This window comes from Aphelocoma coerulescens, chromosome 9 (genome assembly GCF_041296385.1).
Source record: "Aphelocoma coerulescens isolate FSJ_1873_10779 chromosome 9, UR_Acoe_1.0, whole genome shotgun sequence".
Classification (NCBI taxonomy): Eukaryota; Metazoa; Chordata; class Aves; order Passeriformes; family Corvidae; genus Aphelocoma; species Aphelocoma coerulescens.
Window position 1 is genome coordinate 14,046,503 of NC_091023.1, and position 22,597 is coordinate 14,069,099.

At 38.2% G+C, this 22,597-nt stretch overlaps 1 protein-coding gene across 1 annotated transcript; it reads left to right on the top strand.

Moving 5' to 3' along the window:
• Positions 1-1,120: 1,120 nt before the first annotated feature.
• Positions 1,121-20,919, top strand: LOC138114593 (carboxypeptidase B-like). The gene is made up of 11 exons (XM_069024232.1): positions 1,121-1,318; positions 1,423-1,498; positions 3,083-3,207; positions 5,558-5,657; positions 6,233-6,334; positions 7,595-7,696; positions 10,074-10,184; positions 10,263-10,353; positions 11,053-11,255; positions 19,371-19,455; positions 20,694-20,919. Exons 1-11 carry the CDS (start codon positions 1,248-1,250, stop codon positions 20,879-20,881), a joined length of 1,254 nt encoding a protein of 417 aa, XP_068880333.1. The 5' UTR covers positions 1,121-1,247; the 3' UTR covers positions 20,882-20,919.
• Positions 20,920-22,597: the final 1,678 nt, after the last annotated feature.

A 22,597-nucleotide genomic window follows, 5' to 3' on the forward strand; every position in this document is an offset into this window, starting at 1 on the left:
CTTTAGGGAGTTGACTCCAGAGAACCTCATAAAGAATTAGGTGTCAAGTCTGATGCCACACTCATTGTTAAAATGCTCAATGACAATTAAAATTTCTGTACCTTTTAACTGTAACTACATCTTTTAATCTGAGATAAATATATATTATTTTTCTAATAAATTTTCACATACTATCTAATACACATATATGTAGAGATTATCTGTGTCTGAACTCCTTTAATTTGCCTGGTTACTTAGGCATAACAGAAGACAGAACTGAGCTCATAAATTCCATTCTTTATTTATTTGTACAATGATTCATTTAGAGGCTCCCTGTCGAAAACATCAGACACATCAGGACACAACATCAACAGATAATTAACATTGTGTTCAATGCCAAGTACTCATTAATGAAAACTAAACAGATGCAAGTGCACTGATGCAAACACACCATTGTTGCTCAGAGTAGGCATAACATGAAAGTTAAAGCTAAAAATGCTTTTGTATGACTACATTTCATTTGATCATTTTAGCATATATGTAATGTCCACAGTATTGCTTAACCTGTAAGATAGTTACCTCTCATCCACACATGATGAAATTAGAGAATGTATAAGAATCAGAGGCTGTATTATGTGGAGTACAACTCTACTGCTACTAGAAATTTCTATGCTTTCAGTTCTGCAGACACCTGACTCAAGTTTCAGTGAAGTGACCAAAGAACCAATTCAGTACTTTCCTTCTCTGTTGGAAAAAAAAAAGTGCTAATTGGTATGTCCCAATTGGTATATTCCTCTTTGACAATACTATGTCAAAGTCAAACCTATATTATTCAGGAAGAGGAACACTGTGATTAAGACCAGGCACACTGCAACAACATCTGATGGACACCTACCATTACATAAAGTAACAATACAATATTATAAAGTTTGTAATTCAGCAGCCAACTTATTAAAAAAAAAATGTAAATTCACATAAAACAGAAAATAACAAAGTAAATTAAATTCACTTTCTCATATCAAGAGTTTATCCAGCTCAAATAGCAAGATTCTTTAGCCAGATCCCTGTGAGACTTTCAGCTGTTTTCACAGGTGTAGAGGAAAACACACACTGTAAATAGTATACAAATAAAACAAGGCCAATGGCATAATCTATCAGTTGATCAGTGGCTTGTTCTTGTGTATAATTGATAAAAAACAGGACGAAACAAGTTATAAAAGCAGCACAAGAGAACAGAAAACGTGTTTATTTTTCCTTTCTTAGGAAAAATGTGGGCACTCTTGGTTCTCATAGGTGCTGCATCTGTTTCTGCTCACCTGCAGGATCTTTCCTTTGATGGGTAAGAACAGACATCAAGTTTAATATTTGTGATTTCTTCTGCATGATCAAAAGGCTTTTAAATGACTTACCTGTTTTAAATCGAATCCTTTTCTTCCCTTACAGACAGAAGGTGTTTCGTGTGATTCCACAGACTGATGAGCAGGTGGAAATCCTCAATTTCCTTGCCAGCATCATGGAGGTAAAGGACTTGGGGAAGTGGTTATATTGTAGTTGAAAAAAGTATTTGTCCTTTTGCTCAAATAACAGATATATATATTTTTTTTAAAATCGTGCTACTGAATTAAAGACCTAATCTTGATTCCATTCAAGTCAGCTGGAATGCTTCTTTGGAAGGAATAGGACAAGTTGATAAAATTACAGCTATACAAAACATTCAAATACCTTCCTAGAAAGTCTGGTTTACCCAGTCTGAATGTCAAAGTGCCCATCAGAATTTATTAATAGAATAAATAAATCTTAAATGCTGTATTCAGTGTGAGGTGCTTTCAAGAATGTATTAGATAAATCATGGAAATTCCAATTACCAAAACTTTTACCATTACAGGTGAAACATTTTTCTCATATAAATAATCTGAAAATTTTTATTCCCAGCAAAATGAATTTTCCTTTGGCCTCTAGTCTCTCATGTCATCTTTTCTTCTCTGACTTTCCTTTAAAGCTTCCTTTCTCTCTAAGCTGTATGTTTCTCACTGACCTTGATGTAGATATATGATGACACAATGACACAATGAAAAACAATAAAGACAGCAAATGTGTTTTCAATATTTCTGTTCAGCTTTGATGTTGTAAAATAGCTGTTGGTGAAAAAGACACCATTAGCTGTAGGATGAAAGGATGGTATTTTTAACGAAGTACAGATGTGGAGACCTATCAACAGACTACCATAGCATGCTGAAACAGATTTCTGTAGAAGAACATACTATTGGAATGGTGCTGCCAATATTAAGAAAATTAATATATACCATGCTTGCTTTTAAATGTGAAGTATCAAGGGATTGTTCGGGGTTTTTTTTCTTTTAAGAAAAGATCTCTGAAATACCATTGTTATGCAAAGCAGTCAGTCAGGACTGATGTAATTGTATATTCTGGAGCAATCACCTCACTTGATCACACATAATTCATTAATAACCAGCCCAAATTTCTTTTCCCTTCATGAGATGAAAGGGTGAAAAGGCATCAAGCTGGCAAATCCCCTTTGTTTCCATTGGCCTTCAACAGGGCACTAAATCCAGAGGCTTGGATGCTTACTTCAGCAAAAATAGGTGAAGTAGTAATAACACTTTTGTTTGTCTTCTTGGAATGAAACATCTTAAAAGCACTCATACAGACAACAGTCTTTTTTAGCTGATTTATGTAAAATATTCAGATACTGCATCCCTGATATTGAGTTAATTTCTCACATTTGTAGGCAAAAACCTGAGCAAAAAACAAATGAAGCTTTAAGAATGAAAGAAGTTGTAAATATAATGTTCACAATTCTATATGAATGCAGATGCTGGAGAATACTTGACATTTGTGAATTGTCACTGTCATCTCCAGAATTCTGCCATATAAAATGCAGGGCCTAATAAAATCTTCTTAATCAATTTCCAGTTAAAATTTAGCTTGACACTTGTGGCAAGCAATGCTGAATCAGTGTAACAAGGCAGGCATGAAATTCAGTATATTAATCACAACCTCACCAGCACACACGCACCAACCTAAAAATCACAGCAACATGTATGTGTTTATTTGTTTATGTATTCATTTGGCCTTCTTTCAGGTTGACTTCTGGCAGCCAGACTCTGTCACACTGGTAAGGCCAAAAATGCAAGTTGATTTTCGAATTGAAGCTGAAAAGTCTTTTGATGTTGAAGATCTTTTGAAAGAAAGTGGAATGGAGTATCAGTAAGTTTGTTTTCACTACTGTACTTTGAAGAGAATGGGACTAAATACCAGGGAGAATGTGTTTGAGCTTTTCATATTGGTCAACTGATTTTGCTGTCACAAACTTCATCCATCCTGTGGGTGCCTCTACTGGGTTCAGCTTTCCTGAGAGTTCAAATGGACTGTAACTACAGTGCATTGAAGGGGTGAGATGAAATGTTGATAGAGGCAAGAGAGAGGAAGCAGAGATGCAGTACCAGAAATTTCCCTGAGGTGAAAGCTCACTGCAATACACAAGGCTGGAGTACAGAGGGGGATAGAAATATTTCCTATTACAGACAAAATGCAGCAAAGGTCTAGAAAGAGCCAGAAAATATACCAGGTGAGGGAAATGGACAGGGAACAGAAGCCAGAAAATTAAATGGTGAGTCCCAAGGGCCACCATGAGCAGGTCCCCCCTGAATTGCAGAACAATATCTAGAGGGCCAAAAAAACCAGCAGGTGACAGACAGAAGACAGCTGCCAGGTGAAGGACCAAGGAAGAGTGGAAAGCAAATTCCCAGGACAGCCTTGGGCTGACTGAAGTCACATAGCAGATCAATGGCAAGGATGTCTCCAAAGAGAGAGCTTTTAATTGTATATTACCTAGAAGTAAAAAGGGCCCGAGTTGACTGAGTCCAACTGCAGCACAAGTGGAGGAAACAGCACATTGCCACATTACACACCACTGGGAACAGAAGAATCATAGTGAGTAGCACTAACAGAAGAATAAGGAGAATAAGGAGTTACCTGATCCTGTGCTTCACTTCATATCTTCCAATCACTGTGTAAGCATAAACTGAGGATGAGAAATTGATTTTGAGCTGGAGTGGAGCGGGGCTGTCTGTCTTCATTTCTCCTCTCACTCCATTTAAGCATTGCAAATTGGCTCTGCCCAGCTCCATTATCAGGCTTCTTTGATGTGTAAAGTATGGTCTGTCAACATCATGTACTCTGACACTGAAAGTCAGTATTATTTGATCAAATTTTTATTGTTTCATTCCACTGAGTGTGGAGTTTTTGTCTCTCAGCCCCACTGTTGTTGCTATGAGACCACACTCCTTCATTGGACATCACAGTTCTCAGGAAAAGTTTCATGATCTGTTAAATCCAAAGGTAATCCATCCCTAAATTTACTGGCCTCATGTCAATCATGTCTGATATGGATGCTGCTGCAGAAACAGTATCTAAAAACACTCTAGAATAAATGGTTTTCAATAATCCCACAGTGCACATACAGCACAGGAACCCAGTTTCAGTGTAATTTCCTCTTTAGCAAACGAGTTACTCTGCATGTGCTAGTTCTCCTATAATATTCATGAACTTCCTCAGCACAAATCTTTTGATTGCAACAAAAGGCCAGAATGTCTGGAAGCTGTCCCTGACAAACTTGAGTGGATCGTCCTTGTGACAACCCAAGCTGTTACTCTTCCTTTGAAGTGCAGCTGCAGTGCCATGACATAATGTCATTTGCACTGTTTGTTCTGAAGGCTGCTGGTGCCTTACAAACTGGACTCCTGTTCCACTATCCAAATCACAATGATCAAGGACATATCCTGGATGAGTAAGATTTGTAAGAGTTTTAAGATGGGCACTGGAAAAACAAGAGGACTTCATTTTTTAATAGCCAAGGTTGAAATATAAGCAAAAGGTCCTCAAGAGCATACTCAGTGATAAGCCTGTGCCTTTGTGTCAGCCCCAGGGAAAGATGAACAAGAGAGATCCAACCAATCCAGACAGGATGTTGAGGTTTTTTGCAATTGTGTGTTCTATTTAATAGCTCACCTCACATGCAATAAAGTAGCTTGGAGGATGGATAATGCTGCAATAGAGCTGTCAAACCACATCTAACCTTTGGAAGCTTGGTTTGACAGGGAATTTCACCAGGCAAACATCCCTGGGTTGCTGCACAGTTTTGAAACATTGCTGCAGTCTAGCTCTCCTTCAGTGCCAAAAGTTCAAGAGGGCCCTTTTCCTATTGAGGCAGAAGCAACTGGCAATGTAATTTTAGCCCAGAGCTCATTTTTAGACACACTCTGTCTCAGCATTGCCATTTTTCTGAAACCAAACTGTTGCCACCCTGGAGGTTTGTTAGTATGGAAGTAAGGCAGGTGCTAGTTGGCAGGAGCCTATAGCTCCCTGGTCCTTCTGGTGGCAAGGTTGGGGCAGGACGTAGGTAGAAACTTGAAACTAGTATACTTTATTTTCAACCTGCCCACCTTTCCTTTCACAATCCATGCAGCCCAAATGCTGGGCAGACCTTGAAATGTCTTACTTTCGTGCTGGATTGTTGTGTGTTTCTCTTCACACTTTTCATGGTGCCTTCTTGCAGAGTTCTGATTGACAACCTGCAGGCTGCACTGGATGCCCAGTTTGACAGCAAAGTTCGTACTGCCGGGCACAGCTATGAGAAGTACAACAACTGGGACACGGTAAAATCTAGAATTTACCACGTTTTTAGCTTGGTACCTTAGCCTCTGTAGTCAAAGTGCTTCCAGCCTTCTTCCCATTTCCTCTTCTGCTCCATCTGTTGATATGATAATGCCTCCAAACTCTCCTTCCTCTTTGTTACTGAGCTATTTTGTATAACCTACACTTATTTCCTCTACTTCTGCTCCCAGTGCTGCAAAGAACCTCTGGCACAAATACAGTGACCAGGCTAAGATGCTTCACTAGTAATTTCCTCTTTCCTTTTCACTACTTCTCCCATGTTCTCTGCCAAACAACTCGATTCCATTCCTTGCCTTAGTTCAAGCTCTTCATCTCCCACCATAAGTTCTGCCCCCTTCCTTCTTCTTTCACAGCCATGCTCATTTTTCCTGACATGTAATCGTGGCCATGTTACTCTTCCCATCTTTGCAGTGGCTCCTTGGAAATCTACAAACTGTATTAAATATTAGGCCACATTAGATGCTCAGAAAGACTGTTCTGGCTTAAAGTCTGCAAATTAATTAGTCTGGACCTGAGGAACACAGACATCAATAGATTTAACCTCTTTACTAAACAGATAACTGCTTGGACTGCTGATATTGCTGCTCAGAACCCAGACCTTGTCTCTCGTAGTGTAATTGGGGAAACATACGAAGGACGGCCAATCTACCTTCTCAAAGTAAGTGTCTTGATTTCTCCATGCCAGACTCTTCCCTTATTAACCTCTGCAAGATTATGATGTCTAGTAAAACACCAATGATGCTAACAAAATGTCTAAAGTAATAGACATTTTGCAGAAAATCTAATATATTTTGTTTACTATTACTATGATATTTTCCAATTTTATAATTTTTTAAAGTAGCATAATGAATTATTAGAAGTTCAGACATATAAATTCAATCACACTCCTGAGAGCTATTTGAATGATCATCTACCTTTATGTTCTCTCCATCTGTTGTTTGTAAATGCATTTGTTCTAAAAGCATCTATAAATGTCAGTCTCTGGCAATAGGAAACAAATTTTTATCTTCATCGTATGTAATTTTGAGGTGGTTTTGATTGGGGTAGAGTTAATTCTGTTTTCAGTAGCTTGTATGGGGTTGTTTAGGATTCATGCTGATTTGGAAATGGTGTTTTAGTTACTGCTGGGCAGTGATTACACAAAGCCAAGGCCTTTTCTTCTTCTCACACCACCAGCCAGGAGAATGGCACCTGGGAAGGGACACAGCTGGAGACAGCTGGCCCCAACTGACCCAGGGGGTATGCCAGACCACACGGCTCATGCTTAGTGATAAACTAGGGGGAAGGCAGGTCAGGGCCACTGCATGGGGGCTGACTGGGGAATTGCTTTCATTTACATCACTTGTCTTTCTTGGGGTTTATTTCTTTGGTTTTGTTATTTTCCTTTTCATCATTGTCATTATCATTATTATTATTATTCATTAAACTGTGCTTATCTCAGCCCACATGTTTGCTCTGAGTGAGCTACTGCATTGTGCTTAGTTGTCAGCTGGGTTTAAACCACGGACTTTTTTTTTTTTCATAACTTTTATGAAGTAATAAAACAATAACTTAAATAAAGGTGAAAGGATAAGGAGTACTTGCCCCAAAATGCACAAGTATTTACAATAATATATCATTCAAACATATAAGATAAACTTTTAGATATACTACAGGAAATAAATCAACAGTGCATAATAATCAAATAATTGGGAGAAGTTTTTCTACATTAATAAAAATGAAAATATTAGGAGTATTGTTTTAGCTTGAATATCATGGTCAGCTACAGATGGGAGCACTCCATAGATTTCCATTTAAACAAGGAATGCTATATTTGTATAAAGTTTGATTTTTAGGTCAGCAAGCTGACTGACTTGTTCTGCATACAATTTATTTTGTTCAAGCCCTGGGGTGGTTCTTTTTGTTGTTTTTTTCCTAGATAGGAAAAAGCAGTCCAAATAAGGCGGCCATCTTTATGGATTGTGGTTTCCATGCAAGAGAGTGGATCAGCCCTGCTTTCTGCCAGTGGTTTGTGAAAGAGGTCAGTAAGCTTAATGATGAAAAAATATTTTACAGAATGCAACTACGTTTAAGAAAATCTTAAACGAGCAGCAAGAGCTCAGGCCACTGCCTTTCTCCCTCTAAATATGTGTCTGTTCATGCGCTCTCTCACCTCAGAGGGTCAAGGTGTAACTACCTAAACTAGATCTTTGTGCTTGGACCTGTAACCTTTCAGCAGCTTAAGACAACCTGAAACATGTCTAAGAGGTACTGGCAACTACTAGGGTTACTCACACAATTTGTAAATTCTTTTTTGCACCTGTAGTCAGAGAAAGGTGAGAAAAAAGAAAACAGCTCTAATAACATTATAAACATAGCCATGTTCTGTACACAGACATAAGGAATGAGGAAGTTGAAGGGCACATCAGAGGGCACCTGAATGCACTTCAGAACAGCTGACTTGCTACAGTGCCAGGTGGTGGATTTCTTGCAACCAGCTTTATTCAGTAAGGCAACAGAGAGGATGGAAACCTACCCTCAGCTCAGCACGGAGGAAAGGTACCCAAGAAAGGAGGAAGACTATAAATGAAGCTTCCTAAGCTCCACTCAGGAAGAGGGAAATGCATATACATCCCTTCGAGCTGTCACTTCAGGCTGTACAGAAGGGGTGCAAAAATATGAAACCACATTCAAGGAAGAGCTGCACAGGTGAAAATTAGCTTCACTTCAGTCTGGGATACTTTAGGTCTTGAATTAAACAGTGTTATGTCCTTCATATTTTCTTTTTCACCACCACTGCAAAGCAGGTGGGGGTTATCAAATGCTGCACAGTCATCTTCACAGAGACAGGTATACTACCCCTCAGATGGGGGAGATCAATCACTTTAGTAGAGCAACTTACTGATTGAATCTCAAATTTTGTAATAACTTCTGTTGGAAGATTAAAAAAACCATGAACAAAACCAACCAAACAAATAAATAAAACCACACCAGAAGCAGCAGCTGGAATTTAAAACCCAAGGAAAGGAAAGCCAATCCATGTGAACCAGCCATGCTGGCAGAGGCTTTGGTGGCAAGTATAATCTCAGTCTTATCAGACAGGCATGCGGTTTTGTGTAAGGAGCAGTGGAAATTAGAAGTGACATTTCAGTGGAGTCAATGGGAATATGATTTTATTAGTGCCTAATAAGGCTGCAGACAGTATGTGGTACCATTTTTCTCTCAGCAATTCACGTCACTGCAGCTGTCATTTTCACTGTCTGGTCACTTAATTCATGCGTGTACCTGACACCAGTAGTGCCTCTGCTCAGTGTGTCCATAGGCAGAAGTGCTTCAGAAGTGCAGACCTCTGAGCACCATCAGCATTTCACCTGTGATTGCTTCTAGACATAAAAGTAAACAAAAATAGAGAAAAACACGAGCAAGGTGGATTGTTATATGTATCTCAAAAAAGAAACCCACCCAGAAAACAACCAAACAAAAACAACAATACCAAAAAAACCAAACAAAATACCAAACAAACAGAAAAAAAAAAAAAGGAAAACCCCACCAATAACAAGGGTAAAATAAAACCTGAGAAAAGTAATTTCAAGACATATGAAACTGCTTTTCTAGATTTTACATCCCACCCTCCTATTTGTGAGTTACAAGAAAAGAAAAAAGCCTTTCTCCATTGCATTTCCCCGTGTTGTTCTTTATGGCTGTGTAAACAAAACATGGGTGCAACACACTTAGAGTAAGTTTCCATGATCATTGTATGGTTTCTCAACATTGATATGACTCTGTGAACAAGCATAGCAAGTGCCAGGCTATAAACAACCGGGATATACAGAATAGGGCAGGAGTTCCTGTTTGTTATTCAATATATGTGTCTGGAAAAGTGCAGGGAAAAATCTGCCTCCCTATGAATAAATGCATCCACAGAATTATGACTAGAAATGAGTTAGGATGCTACTTAGAAATATTGTCTATAATTTTGGTTGTTGATGAAATTTCTGCACAACAGATATAAAAAATGAAAATAATGATTTTTCCTTCTCACATAAATTAAACTCAAACCTGTAAGGTGTTAGGATGTAGGAATATATATGGACAGGAATACTGTTCTGTCTGTACTCAGGAAGCTAGTAAATGGAAGTCTCTTTCCAGTGATTTATCATCCTATTCAAAATCAACATTCCTTAATCTTATAATTTATCTACCAGCGTAAGATGATTTTCTAACACCAGTGTGGTTTGAGTCAGTGCAAATCTAGCACATGTAGTAACACAGAGGTGCCATTTCATGTGCTGGAGTGACTTGGATGACTTTACCTACCACATTCATTAATTCCTGACCCAGACCCAGGCCCTTACATACACACAGGAGATACACATCTGTGAAGGCATCATAAGCTTTTTCTGCTTTTCTCCAAGTAGGCTGTGGAGACCTATGGAAATGACACTGTCATAACAACACTTCTTGACAATCTGGACTTCTATGTTCTGCCTGTTCTTAACATTGATGGTTACATTTACACTTGGACAAATGTAAGTACATTCTTCTTATTGTTGGAAGAGCCAACTGTCAGAACTTGCTCTTAGTTTTCATCTATGATTCTGTTACAGGACCGCATGTGGAGAAAGACACGCTCTAAAAATGCCAGTATCTTTTGCATTGGGACAGATCCCAACAGGAATTTTGATGCTGGCTGGTGCAGTAAGTGTCTCCTAACAAGAGTTGCAAGTAATTATATACAAGTGCAATAGCCAATATACTTAATTATGGATTTCCCCTACCTGATGGTACAGCTTCAGCTTGACTGAAGACCACCATTGGAGCATTGTGGAGTGGATTGTGTTTCATTTTTAGAGCTGTTTTGGGAAAAAAAGCCAAACTTTGACTACTAGCATCATCAGTATGGCTACTTCCATGAACATATCCGCACACGTGTACATATACACCTACACTTACACACATGTATACACATATATACATATAGGCACACACACGGCTATGAGCTCAGAACAGAAACCAAAGGAGCTTGCTTTCATGGAAAGAGGTCTCTTTTGAGTGGTTTCCACTTCTCTGTTTCATGGAAGTGCCTTAGAAATTGAGAAGATATGCAAGGAAAGGACTGTAAAGTACTGAAGCAAATCAATATCCCAAATAATTTCCATAATATAAGGCTTTACATCCATATTCATGTCCTTCCAACTATGCACACTCTAAAGGCCATATCTATTCATTGCTATGGGATGTTTCCCACTGTCTTAACTATGCCATAAAATATTCCCTCCTCTGATATGACGTGTATTAGCAGGACTTCCAAGGCTTACCTACAAAAGTGGTGTAACATGACTCTACTAACAACCCACTTTTTCATTAAGTACTCATTAAATTCACCTTTCTTCTCAGCTATTGGGGCCTCAAAATCCCCCTGTGCTTCCACTTACTGTGGCTCTGCACCTGAGTCTGAAAAGGAGACCAAGGCTTTGGCTGACTTTATTCGTGAACATCTTTCTACAATCAAGGCATACTTGACAATTCACTCCTATTCCCAGCTGCTACTGTTTCCTTATTCATACACTTACGATTTGCCACCGGATTACCAGGAACTGGTAAGTCTCTTTGTCATTTTGACTTAATGAAAAGAATAAGCAAAAATCATCACTTGCTACTTAGGTCCCTTTAAGCAGTTTCTTTAACATCTGGAAAGAATCCACACCACCAGTTTTTGAAGGTATTTTAGTCTTTCTTAGCAAGAACAAGGGAAACCATGATGGTCTCAAGATAGCTCAAGCACAGGATGAACTTAAGAGCTTTATTTAATTTCCATATACACAATGAATTTGATACAGCATCAGTTCTGTCTTCCAGTCATGCCATCCAGAAATCCCCTCTGCTGTGCAGCACTGCCTCTTCCTGACTCCAGAGGTTGCTGTATGTGTATCTTTAATATTTTACATAAAACCACTATGGCCTGTAAGCCAAGCTAGCAGCTTTGTAGACTGTAATAACTATTAAATAACTCAACTGGTATCAACAGCAGGCAAGGATCTCTGTCTACCACTTTCTACTGAACCTTAGTCCTCACTGAAGTAAAATGATGAAACTCCTGATGGTACAGGGTCAGGACAATGAGGCAGTTCTTGACAAAAGTATAATTGAAAACAGCTAGAAAAGATGTGAAAAGTTTCCCTTTTGAAGCCCTTTTCAAGGGGCCCTCATTTAAACATAAACATTTTGTTTAGAAGAAGAGAGGATGAATGTGGTATTTTATAGGACAATTCATCTTTTATCAATTCTAGAGAAAAGCCACAATATAATGCCACTTAAGAAAGATTTTTTTTCTTTTGCTCCTTAAAAACAGATAGAGAGGTTAGGACTATTAAATGTGTATAAAAGCTGTAAACATTTCATAGGCCAAGAATCAACAATCATGAATAATAAAATGACTTCAGTTCTCTGGAATATTAGCAATTAGAATCTGTTGGCAGGGAAAACAACACAGCAAGAGAAAACAAACACATTTTGATTCCCCCTCTTTCCTGGATGCTGCCAAAAGTCCAAGGCAACAACACTGTGTGTTGCTCTGCTGTGCAGGTTTGACAGATTTATGAGTGCTCCCAAATTCATGTCTTGATTCTGAACACAAATACAAACCGGGGCCAAGAGTGAACTTTCTTGTTAGATTTTTTTACAGCCTAAAAGAGAAGATGAAATTAAAAGGAAGATTTTGTTTTCTTAATTTATATTCCAGGAATTCTGTAATTGAAATTATTCCAGGGAGTGATAGTAATATCTAGCCTTCATTTTTTACAAAAGCTTCATAATTCACACATTGCAGTTCAGTCTAAAGTAATAAAACAGCACTAAACACTTGAAGCTGCTTTGTTGTCAAGATCACAAAGTCCCTATTTGTCAAAAATTTGCATGACATTCTCTCCCCATTTTTTGAATGAAGAGCAAATGTGATGAAATGTAACTAAAAGTACAGTGTGTTTCTCAGAGTATTAAATAGAAAAAGTTTACATTGATAACTCATTACTAAAAGAATCCTTAGCAGTAAGAAAGAACCTATGTGCTTTGCTAGGTTTTAAAATTGTTCAATTTAAATTTTACATTGTCATTGTTCTATTCTAATATGCAGTAAAATTTAAACTCCCTTTCCTGCCATAGAAGACAATTCTGCTGTTACCATAGAGCATAAAAACTAAATTGCTCAGGAATACAGGACATACATTCCTCTTCAGCCATTTGATTTCACTTTGTATATTAGTCTTTCCAATATCACTTTATCCTATATTTTAAATGAGTCACACTGATACCAGATAGAGTTCCATTATATTCTTCTACAGAGCAACCACAAATCTCACCACCATGACAAGGTGACCTTATGAGTGCTTTTCACATCTTAATTAAGGGAAATTATTTCCTCTATTGGTGATACCAACAGAGACAGCAGGATCCTAGAGGTGTTCAATTTGTGCAGTATCTGATTTTAACAAGGGAAGGCTTGTTGCCAAGAGTCCTTTTGGACAATGAGATCAGAGTATCACCCAATCAACATGGCCTATAGTTGAGATAATTAAACAGAAAGGGCCTTATGCACTCCAATATCAGTAAATTAAATCGAAAAACTGACTTCCACAGGCTGTGGGTCAGGTTCACAAGTGCAGCTTTTCAGGTTAGTTCAGATAACTCGAGACACACTCATTTAAGATGTGACTAAAGAAAATTTAACATTTTCAATCAACAACTGTACTTTCTTGAGACAAGACAGCTACAAAAAGAGGAACTATTTTATATGCCAATTGCTGTGTTTAATGTCTAAAAGTTCTGTCTAAATTTAGAATTTGGAGAAATACTGAAGAATGAGAATCTTGACTTTTAATAGATATTGTTTGGGCAAATAAAATAATCATAAATCATTTTGTAAATGAAGAACCAAAATTTATAGTGCCATTATCTTATCTTAGATGTTATTTTTACCCTGACAGATCTAATAAATTAAAGGAAATATAGCTGCAATTTCTTATCTCTTTCAGTGAGCAACTGGACATGTGTTTAAACAAAATCTCACATGTCTGCTTATCATTAATAACATTTTGTCCCATTGTATTTAGTGAAAGGTAACATAATACCGTGGAGCTTATGTTGCATTCCAGTGTCTGAGATATAGAAGGGTGCAAAAATTGAGTAATTTGAGATTGAAGACACTAAGTCTGCAAAAGAGAAAGGCCCAGAGAATGCCTGTACCTTCTTTCCCTGAACATGTAGTGAACAGTGTGTCCTTGGGGCTCAAAAGACTTTTTCTGTTTGCAGCCTCAGGAAATCACCAGAAGGCCTAAAACTGTTTTGGTTTCTCAGGTAGAACAGGGCACTCTGAGAACCCCTTTATGTTCCACTACATTGCTACAGCAAATCAGAACACCTCAAAGTTACTGTAACTTACTTAAAGCCAGGGATTAGAACTATCCCTCAACCATGCCTGGCCTTGGGGTGTAAAATGTGATGAAAGTCAGGTATGTCCCTTTCTTCCCACAACTTCCCACTCTTCCCTTGAGATGTAAGAGAATCTGTGAGGTTATCAATCCCACAGCTCACAAGGATTTTCCCTAAATTTGTCTCCCTATATTCAGGGTTGTTGTTTTGTTCCCCACAATGTGGGGAGCTGCACAAAACTTTCACTGTTATCCAAACAACAAAAATAAAAACACACAAGACAGGAAAATCTAGGTCAGGAATTTCTCAGAAGTTACACAATATTCTTGTGATGACACCCTAGAAGAAATATGTCCTCCTTTTGGAGAATCACATTTTGTCTGCCTCACAATCCTCTTAGCTCATTCTTTACTATACCCTGGAGTATTACTCTGAACACAGAATACACACTAGAATCCCTCTCCTACAGGCAACAGAAGCATTAGCTTTTCACAATAAGAAAATATGCTTGGCAAGGCCAGTATCTCTCCACACCCCAAAAAGATTATTTTCATCTTTATTTTACTATTCATATTTTTGTCCTCTTGCAATAAAGAACTATGTATTTAATCAGGCTTTTCACAAACAGTTCAGCCCATATTTTTTAATCAGTTCATATATTTGCCTTAGCTTCCCATTAGGTCACCCTATGCTTTCCTCATTTACAGCAGACAAATCTAGCTTTATCAATTCTTGTTTGTATTTGAATTGGCACTGAACTGTAGTTTGAGAGAGCAGAGGAATGTGCATAGTGCCCTTCCTTCCTTCCCATTTCAATTCCATCTCTCAGTTAAACTCAGCACCAAATACATCTCTGCAGCCAGCTCATACTCACTTACCAGATTAAAGTAGGTGTGTTATTACAGTTTCACAGGCTGCAGAATATTACACTCATTTACAACCCAAGATAATTCCAGTCTGTATTACTTGAATGCATACTGGCTACATGGGTTGTTGTTTCACCTCATCAAAATTCACCTTCCATATTGGGTCAGTCTAGCATTTCACTTCCTCTTGAGTGCTTAAAATAGGACATTTCTAGGACATAGAAAGTGGAGATATGCCCAGAGTCTGTGCAGCCTGCAAGAGTGAATTTCAAATATTTAGCATGACACTGTGAATATCAGTCTGATTATTTACCTTAGTGCCTGGTTGTAAAAGTCCTGAATATGTTTAAGGCATATGAAGATCTGTGGGTAAGAATTGTTGAATAACAAAAATCCTGCATCTAAGAGACTCTGACGAGCCAATGAGGAGCTGCAATCTGCTGCTGTTGTATCTGTGCTATTGCACAGATTGCATTACTGTGATTGTACTACTTGTTACAGTAAATACTGTTAAAGTCAAATGGGAAGCACAACAAACAGGAAAGTGGGCAGCAAAGCAGTATTTGAAATTGGCTTCACAGCTCCTCTGTTGAATTTACCACAACAGAACTGTTCTGTACTGGCAGTCTTACAATTGTGAAAAGGGTGTGTTTAGTAGCAGCATCTTCCAGTTGACATTCATGTGTGAATCTGGCTGATAGACAAGAGTCTCCAACAGGTGTAGGGCCCATTTACCTTAACTGAGTTGCACTGGAAACCCTCTCACCAGGGACCAATTTCTTTAGCACTGTCACAGAGAAACAGGCTTGTAAAGAAAAGGAATCATTCCACTGAAGTCCTCACTGGCTGGATTCCCTGGGCTCTTGGAGCACATGCTTGACCATGAGCAACAACAGAACAGTGAACTAAATTACACATCATCATGGAGCCTTGAGGGGGGAGTCTGTTTTTATTGGCAAAACAAGAAGGCTCAGAAGTTTAGATTCACTTGGCTAAAGCCAACTCAGAAAATCCACATTTTCAGACTTTCATTACAAAGGAAGTTGAGGGTCATTTTACTTTACAAGTAAAACACACAAGACCAAGGTGAAGGGAAAATACAGCTTTTGGCCTTGGGCAAATCAGTTTGCAGTCCAGTGAGGGAAGAGAGCAACGGGTCCAGTCAAGCAGTGAAAAGGCTTCTCCAGACCACTCTCAGATTGAGAGGGCAAAGGGAGTTGTTCACAAACAGCAGCTGCACAATCAACATCTGTGGAGTGTTTCTAAATGGTTACAGTTTGCTGGCAAATCCAGCCTGATGATACAAGAATAAAATGAGGGAGATGCTCCCATAAAAATAACCTATTAACACACAAAATATGCTTAGCCTGATAATTTATCTTGTTAGTCCAAACTTCCGGATGTGGTGAGAAAGAAAAGCCAGTACCACATCTTTCATTAAAAGCTAATAACTGAAAACCCTAGGTTTGAAGGTTGTTAATTATGAAAGATAATGACAACTGAGAACACAACTCTGCTGTCTCACTGGCCCACGCACTCTGTACACAAGATCAAGCAAAATATTGGTAATTGCAGTGTAAACACAGATGGGTGATGAGTGCAGGAAATGCCACCTTCTGCTGAAATGACCAGTTCTGAGAGCTCAGCTGGGAGTCAGAAGCTGCAAAGCCATTTCTGCTCCCAGTTACAAGGTATTACCCTGGAGTTATTTCTTTGGCTGCAGGGCGCCACTTGCTTCTCTGCTACTATAAATCTCACCAAAATTTTCCTTAGAAAAGAGGGATTCTTAACAGTATAAAACCCCAAACAAACAAACTTCAAACAAACCACAACAATTCAGTTAAGCCCATTGTGCCAAGAAACGTAGAAAATCATTGAACAACAAAGAATATCCTCAAAGGTCAAAAGGAAAACAATGTTTCTCCTTGCAGGTGTATTCCAAATAATTTACAAGCTTGAAAACCTAAACCACTTTTCACTCTTTTGGAAAACATTGGGCATTATTTATATACCTCTGCAAAGACCTCCCTATTATTTCCTTCTTATGGACTGTTTTGAGTAATTGTGCTATTTTGGAAAAAAAATCCAAACACATTTTCCTCATATTTTGTATTTATACTCACAAGTATTTACTTAATACATATTATTCCTTCTGGTTTATATTATATTATTAAGAAATTACATTAGTTCCTATAAAGTTGAAATTTATTTTTCTACCTTTAGGTTTTGGACTGTAAATCTCTTAGGAAAGTAAATGGCAGAGAATTACTTAAAGGAAAACAAAAAGATATCAAAACTTCTGATAAAGCTTCATTTCATGATGAAGTCATAATGCTTAGGCATGTTTTTCACTTAGAGAGGGTCATTTAAAATACCACTTTATCTCCAACCTGGAGAGCTTGAGGAAGTTGTTTATTTGGATTCTAGGCTCAAAACAGCTGGAAATTTCAACTGCTCTTTCTACAAATCTCTGTTTTTACAACTTCCTGGCCAATAATAAAAAAAATCCCTCAGGTAAAAAGATTTCCTGACATATTTTTTCCGGTATCTGTTCTGGTATGATTTAAAGCCATCATTTGGCTGCTAGCTGGAAGGAAAGCCCTGGGTGAAACAGCCCCAAAGAGCAGCTATGCAAAAAAAAAAAAAGAGAGCAAATACCAGTTACCAACAGGTCTACCTATTGCATCAGACAATCTTTCCACATTTTATTTCCACTTTGCATACCGTTGAAGAGAGGAAGAATCAGTTTACATTTAAAAATTCATTTGCTATTGAGAGAAGATTTGACTCAATCTCAGAGGCTGATTAAACGTATATAAACAACAGATGGCTGAAGAAAACATGGCATCACTAGCAGATAGCAGACTCCAACCTCTACAATTCCCTCAACATGTGTTAGAAATTACTATGGATTTTAGAAAAATCAATTTGTTGAGGGATTAAAAAAGAAAGAAAAAACCCAACCCAAACCAAACAAAAAGAAGACCACAGGAGAGACCTCAGCTACTCCAATCGCTCTGGATCCAAGATAGTGAAATGCAGAGCAACAACATTCTTCCTGCAATTGCTCGTCTTTATGTGATAGAGAGGCCAGAAATCAAACCCCACATTTAAGTACAGCCAGTGTTATAGGTGGAAAGACAAGCTTCAAGTATGCTTTGGTCTGCCTTGTTTAAATATCCTTCATATGCTAAAGGACCACAAATTCCTAGAGCAAACTCCCATAATTCTAAAATGTTCAAAACCAAGCATTTGGGAATGGGGAAACTAAAGGGGGAATTCTGCAAGAGAGTAGGCTGCCAGTGATAATGCAAACATGTTGTGATGTTGTTTTTTAGAAGCTAAGAAAGTTCTCTCAGTTAACTAAAATTTTCTAAACACATTGTTCAATAAGCCTTTTTGAGTAATTCAGAGGAACACTTGGAGCATAAGGATGAACAGAGAATATTTTCCAATATATCTTCCACTAGGAAGTAAGCCAGAGTGTAACCTACGGAGAAGGAAAGGGCTTGAGGAAATTCCTGGGATAGAAAGCCATTCAGCTGCAAGCTATAAAGAAATATATGGCAACCCATTGCTTATTCTTACACTGAACATATGCTTTCAAAAATCATTCATATTTATCATCTGTTAGTAATAGTTTTCATGTTTTATTACCAACATGCTGTATAATGAAGAATTGGAAAAGCCACACGTTCCAAAGAAAAGTCTGTAATTTTCCTTAATGCAAACACACAAAGCTTCATAGTACTATTGATGGGCCTGATCCAAGCCTCACTGAAATCAGTGGGAGTTGAAAGAGTCCCTCTGTGCACAGGAAATGAATTGAAATTAATGAGACTACATATGGTTTCAGGGTAATTTATGCCTTTTTAGGCTGTTAATATTTATAAGACCTTAATCTGCTTCCACTTGTATCAATGTTCAACTCCCCTGACTGAGCCGACTCTACTCTGAATTTATGGCTGCATGAACAGAAGGAAAAGAAAGGCTATTGTATGTTTGCAATTTACTGTACCAAGTTTTTACCATTCTCTTAAGATTCTCTTATCTCTAAGTAAGGTTCCTTACTTAGTTTTAACCTTGTACAAGCTTCTTCTAAGTCTAGAAAGTGCTGTTACCTCTTGTCCCCTTATCTGTCCAAACCCCACTGGACTGTACACCAGGCTGCAACAGACCATACACAGACTGGAGCACACTCTTAAAGCTTGGAGAACAAGTTCTTTACTGTCAAGCTCTTTTCACAACACCAGGACAAGCTGGGCCTTGTCAGCTACTGACACCTAGTCATACTGAGAGGTGAACAACAGTTTTCACATAAAAACTTCTCCAGCATGGCCTTTCAATTTATTCAACAACGTAATTGCTTAGATTCACTCAGAAAGCTTCTGAAAATCTGCATTTGTCATTCTTCTTCTACAGAATTCCATAGCAGGGGCTGCTTCCAAAGAGCTGGCCAGTTTGTACAACACTACATATACATACGGACCAGGAGCTGAAACAATCTGTAAGTATTGACCTAAATATACTAACAATCTATAGTAAGCACTACTAGGACTATAAAATGCAGTTTTCTAGTGATTTTTGTTCCTCTTTCTAAGTAGTTTCCTTCTTTCTTCACATGCATATAACTAGGTATATATGGGATCTGTCATTTCTAAATTCTGGGATAATTTATCCCTTAGGGATCCCAGGAAGTGTGTGACTCCCTGAAAAGCAAAGTGATGTAGCAAAATGGTTATGAATTCATGTGCATAGCATGAATTCCTAAATCATACACAACTTAGATTTAACATAAAAACGTTGACCTGAGATTTTCTGCATTTCCAGTATCTCCAAGTCAAAGATGATGTGAATCCTTTGATTGCACTGTGTGATGTGAATCCTTCAACCACTCTAGCAACACAAATTTCTTTTACTTTGCATAGTATTCTGAGACACATACTAATTGCAATGCTATTTGTAATTTCTATGACTAATTATTCTACCCTTCTTGGGAACTCAGCTGCGGATATGGCCTTTGCAGTGCCAAAAGCCAAGTTGAGGCTGCCAAATCTAGATTTATAGAACTTTAATATCTCCCATATTTAAGATCTCTTAATTTAGTTTAACATGGAAACTAATTTCCCTTGCCTATTTCTCCTTCCTCAAATAGTGAACCCCTCCCCCAAACATTTAAAAAAAAAAACAGTTTCTTCCAATTTTTACAGAGATTCTTCCTTTAGAAATGTTTTGGTGATGCTTGGCAATTCTGGAGGCTCCTTCCTTAGCAAAGAGACTTTTTATTGTACCAGCTACTGAAAAGGGAGGGTACTATTTGTCCAGCAGAAAAAGATGGAGCTGAAATCCCAGATATGTGTTCTTTCACATCTCTGTGAACCTCAAAAACCACACAGAGAGCAAGTATTTGCTTCTGATACCAAGCCTTTCTAAACACCCCCATGCAACCGTGCCATTCTCCTGTTCCTTAGACATTTCTCCCATGGTTTCTCCACAATACTGACATGGAGGGAGCAATTTAGCTTGTTTACATTTGCTTGCACAAATCAGCTGGCAAAAAGCTCAAAAATGGCCTGAAAACACAGAAGCTTTCCCATGAGCAGGATAAATCAATCAATTCACTAATATTTCTTTTTATCTGTCCTTTCTGCATTCCTGGCAATGTGACTTGACTCCAAAGTATTTCTCATTTGATGTATAGCCACTCTTTTCCAGTTAAGCTTTATTTCATTTCTTTACCAACAGATCCTGCTGCAGGGGGCTCTGATGACTGGGCTTATGATCAAGGCATCAAGTACGCTTTCACTTTCGAGCTCCGGGACACCGGGACATATGGTTTTCTTCTCCCTGAATCTCAGATAAAGCCAACCTGTGAAGAGACTTCACTTGCTGTTAAATACATTGCCAACTATGTCCTTGAGCACTTGTATTAGAATGGAGTTCTAAAAGCTATTAAAGTAGAAAAAGCTGCCTTCCTTTTTTTTCTTCCCTAACAATACATTTTTATTTCTCTATACCTAAGGTTCTTATTCACACTCTTAGTCCACCACAGGTGACTAGAACTACAAGTTTTTCAAGAGAAATTTTAGAAATTCAAGAGAAATAAAACATTTTTATTAAGGCACTGTCCATAGTCGGGGGGGTTGAAAAAGAAAGAGCACAAGAAGATTAATCAAACTAAGGTAAAGGTCGCCTTACTGATTAAAATTATCTTTACACATAGAAGACAGGCTGAGCATTAGAGCTTACACTGCGGAAAACAGCCAGGTGATCCACATAAACGGACTTTCACCCAAACATTCATTGCCTTAATGGCAACAGTAGCAAGGAGAAGCTCACATCACATACTTTTTAAATTATGTTAGCTGTGATGTGCTCTTTAGAATTTTCTCAAAACCTACCTTGGATCTGTCCCATCACTGTAAAATAATTTGGATCTGAGGTCACTGGTAGTCCAATCTGGACTCAGTCATGAAAATTATAATTACTATTAATGGCCAAAACTTGATGTAAATCATGCTACCCTGCATCTAAGGTTCTCACACTCACTACAGTAGCATCTCCCAAAATGTTCTCAGAGTCCTGGTACTTCCTGGGGCCCCACATGCTCCTACTGTCATGAGTGGAAGAATCATAAACAGCCATAAAGACTAAGTCTGGTGATAAATGAGTAACTGTTTCTTTCATGAAAAGCTGTAGAGAATCATCCCCTCCCAATCAATTTTCTGTACAGGTAATGTGGGTCTGATTGGGTCAGTGAGTGAAAGTGATAAATTGCTACTCGACATCTTTCCCACAGAGCTGCAGAAAATGTGTTTGGCATCTATTAATGCTGTTTGGAGTTTGCCTAATATGGGACACACTCTGCACAATGATAGGGAAAAACCTTATGTCAACACAGAACCTGGCTTATCTCCCTGCCACTGCTGGAAGCTCTAAACAGAGACTTCCACTGTCCATTGATGATCCTGGAATTAACCCTATTTCTGGCAGGTCCTTAGTTAATCCAGTCAACAGAAGCCCAGGAATGCATCTTACAGAAAATGGTTGTCCAAAGAAAATAATCAAATTTGAGACCTGTCAAAAACTAGATGTTCTCCCTTTTTGTCCCTCTTCAGTGGAAGAAAAAAGGAAGACGGGGTCCAATTTAAAATTACACTTTCATTTATATGTATAAGAAAAAGAAAAGCACACATCCACTAGCCCACTCCAATTAGCCCAGCAGCACTGAGATTAAACTACTCCTCACACATGACTGATCCATCTGGTTTTGATCACTGGTGAAACTGAACCCATGTGTGAAAGTAGCACGTACCAATAAAAAGACGTATCATTCTGTTTTGCAATAGAAGTAGGGGGAAGGATAATCAACATTACTAAAAATAGCACAGGATGTGAGCAGAACATACTGTCCAGAGCCAAACATGTCACAAAGGGCAGGAAAATAAATTTCTCGGAATATAAAATATTTTGGCTAATTTTAACTAAGTATTAGCAACCATACAGGGACTATTGTGACTGTAACTTTGCTATTTGGGAAGATGTCACAGGTTTTACACCAACTGCAATGTGAATTGTTGATACTCAGCACTTAGTACTATGGTGTAATTGACAAGTTCAGTCAGCTTGATGATCTTGGAGATCAATTT

Coding starts and splice junctions, on each gene's coding strand:
- LOC138114593 (XM_069024232.1), top strand. CDS start 1,248: ATGTGGGCACTCTTGGTTCTCATAGGTGCTGCATCTGTTTCTGCTCAC. Junction 3,208..5,557: donor GAAAGTGGAATGGAGTATCA/GTAAGTTTGTTT, acceptor GCCTTCTTGCAG/AGTTCTGATTGACAACCTGC. Junction 6,335..7,594: donor GGCCAATCTACCTTCTCAAA/GTAAGTGTCTTG, acceptor TTTTTTTCCTAG/ATAGGAAAAAGCAGTCCAAA.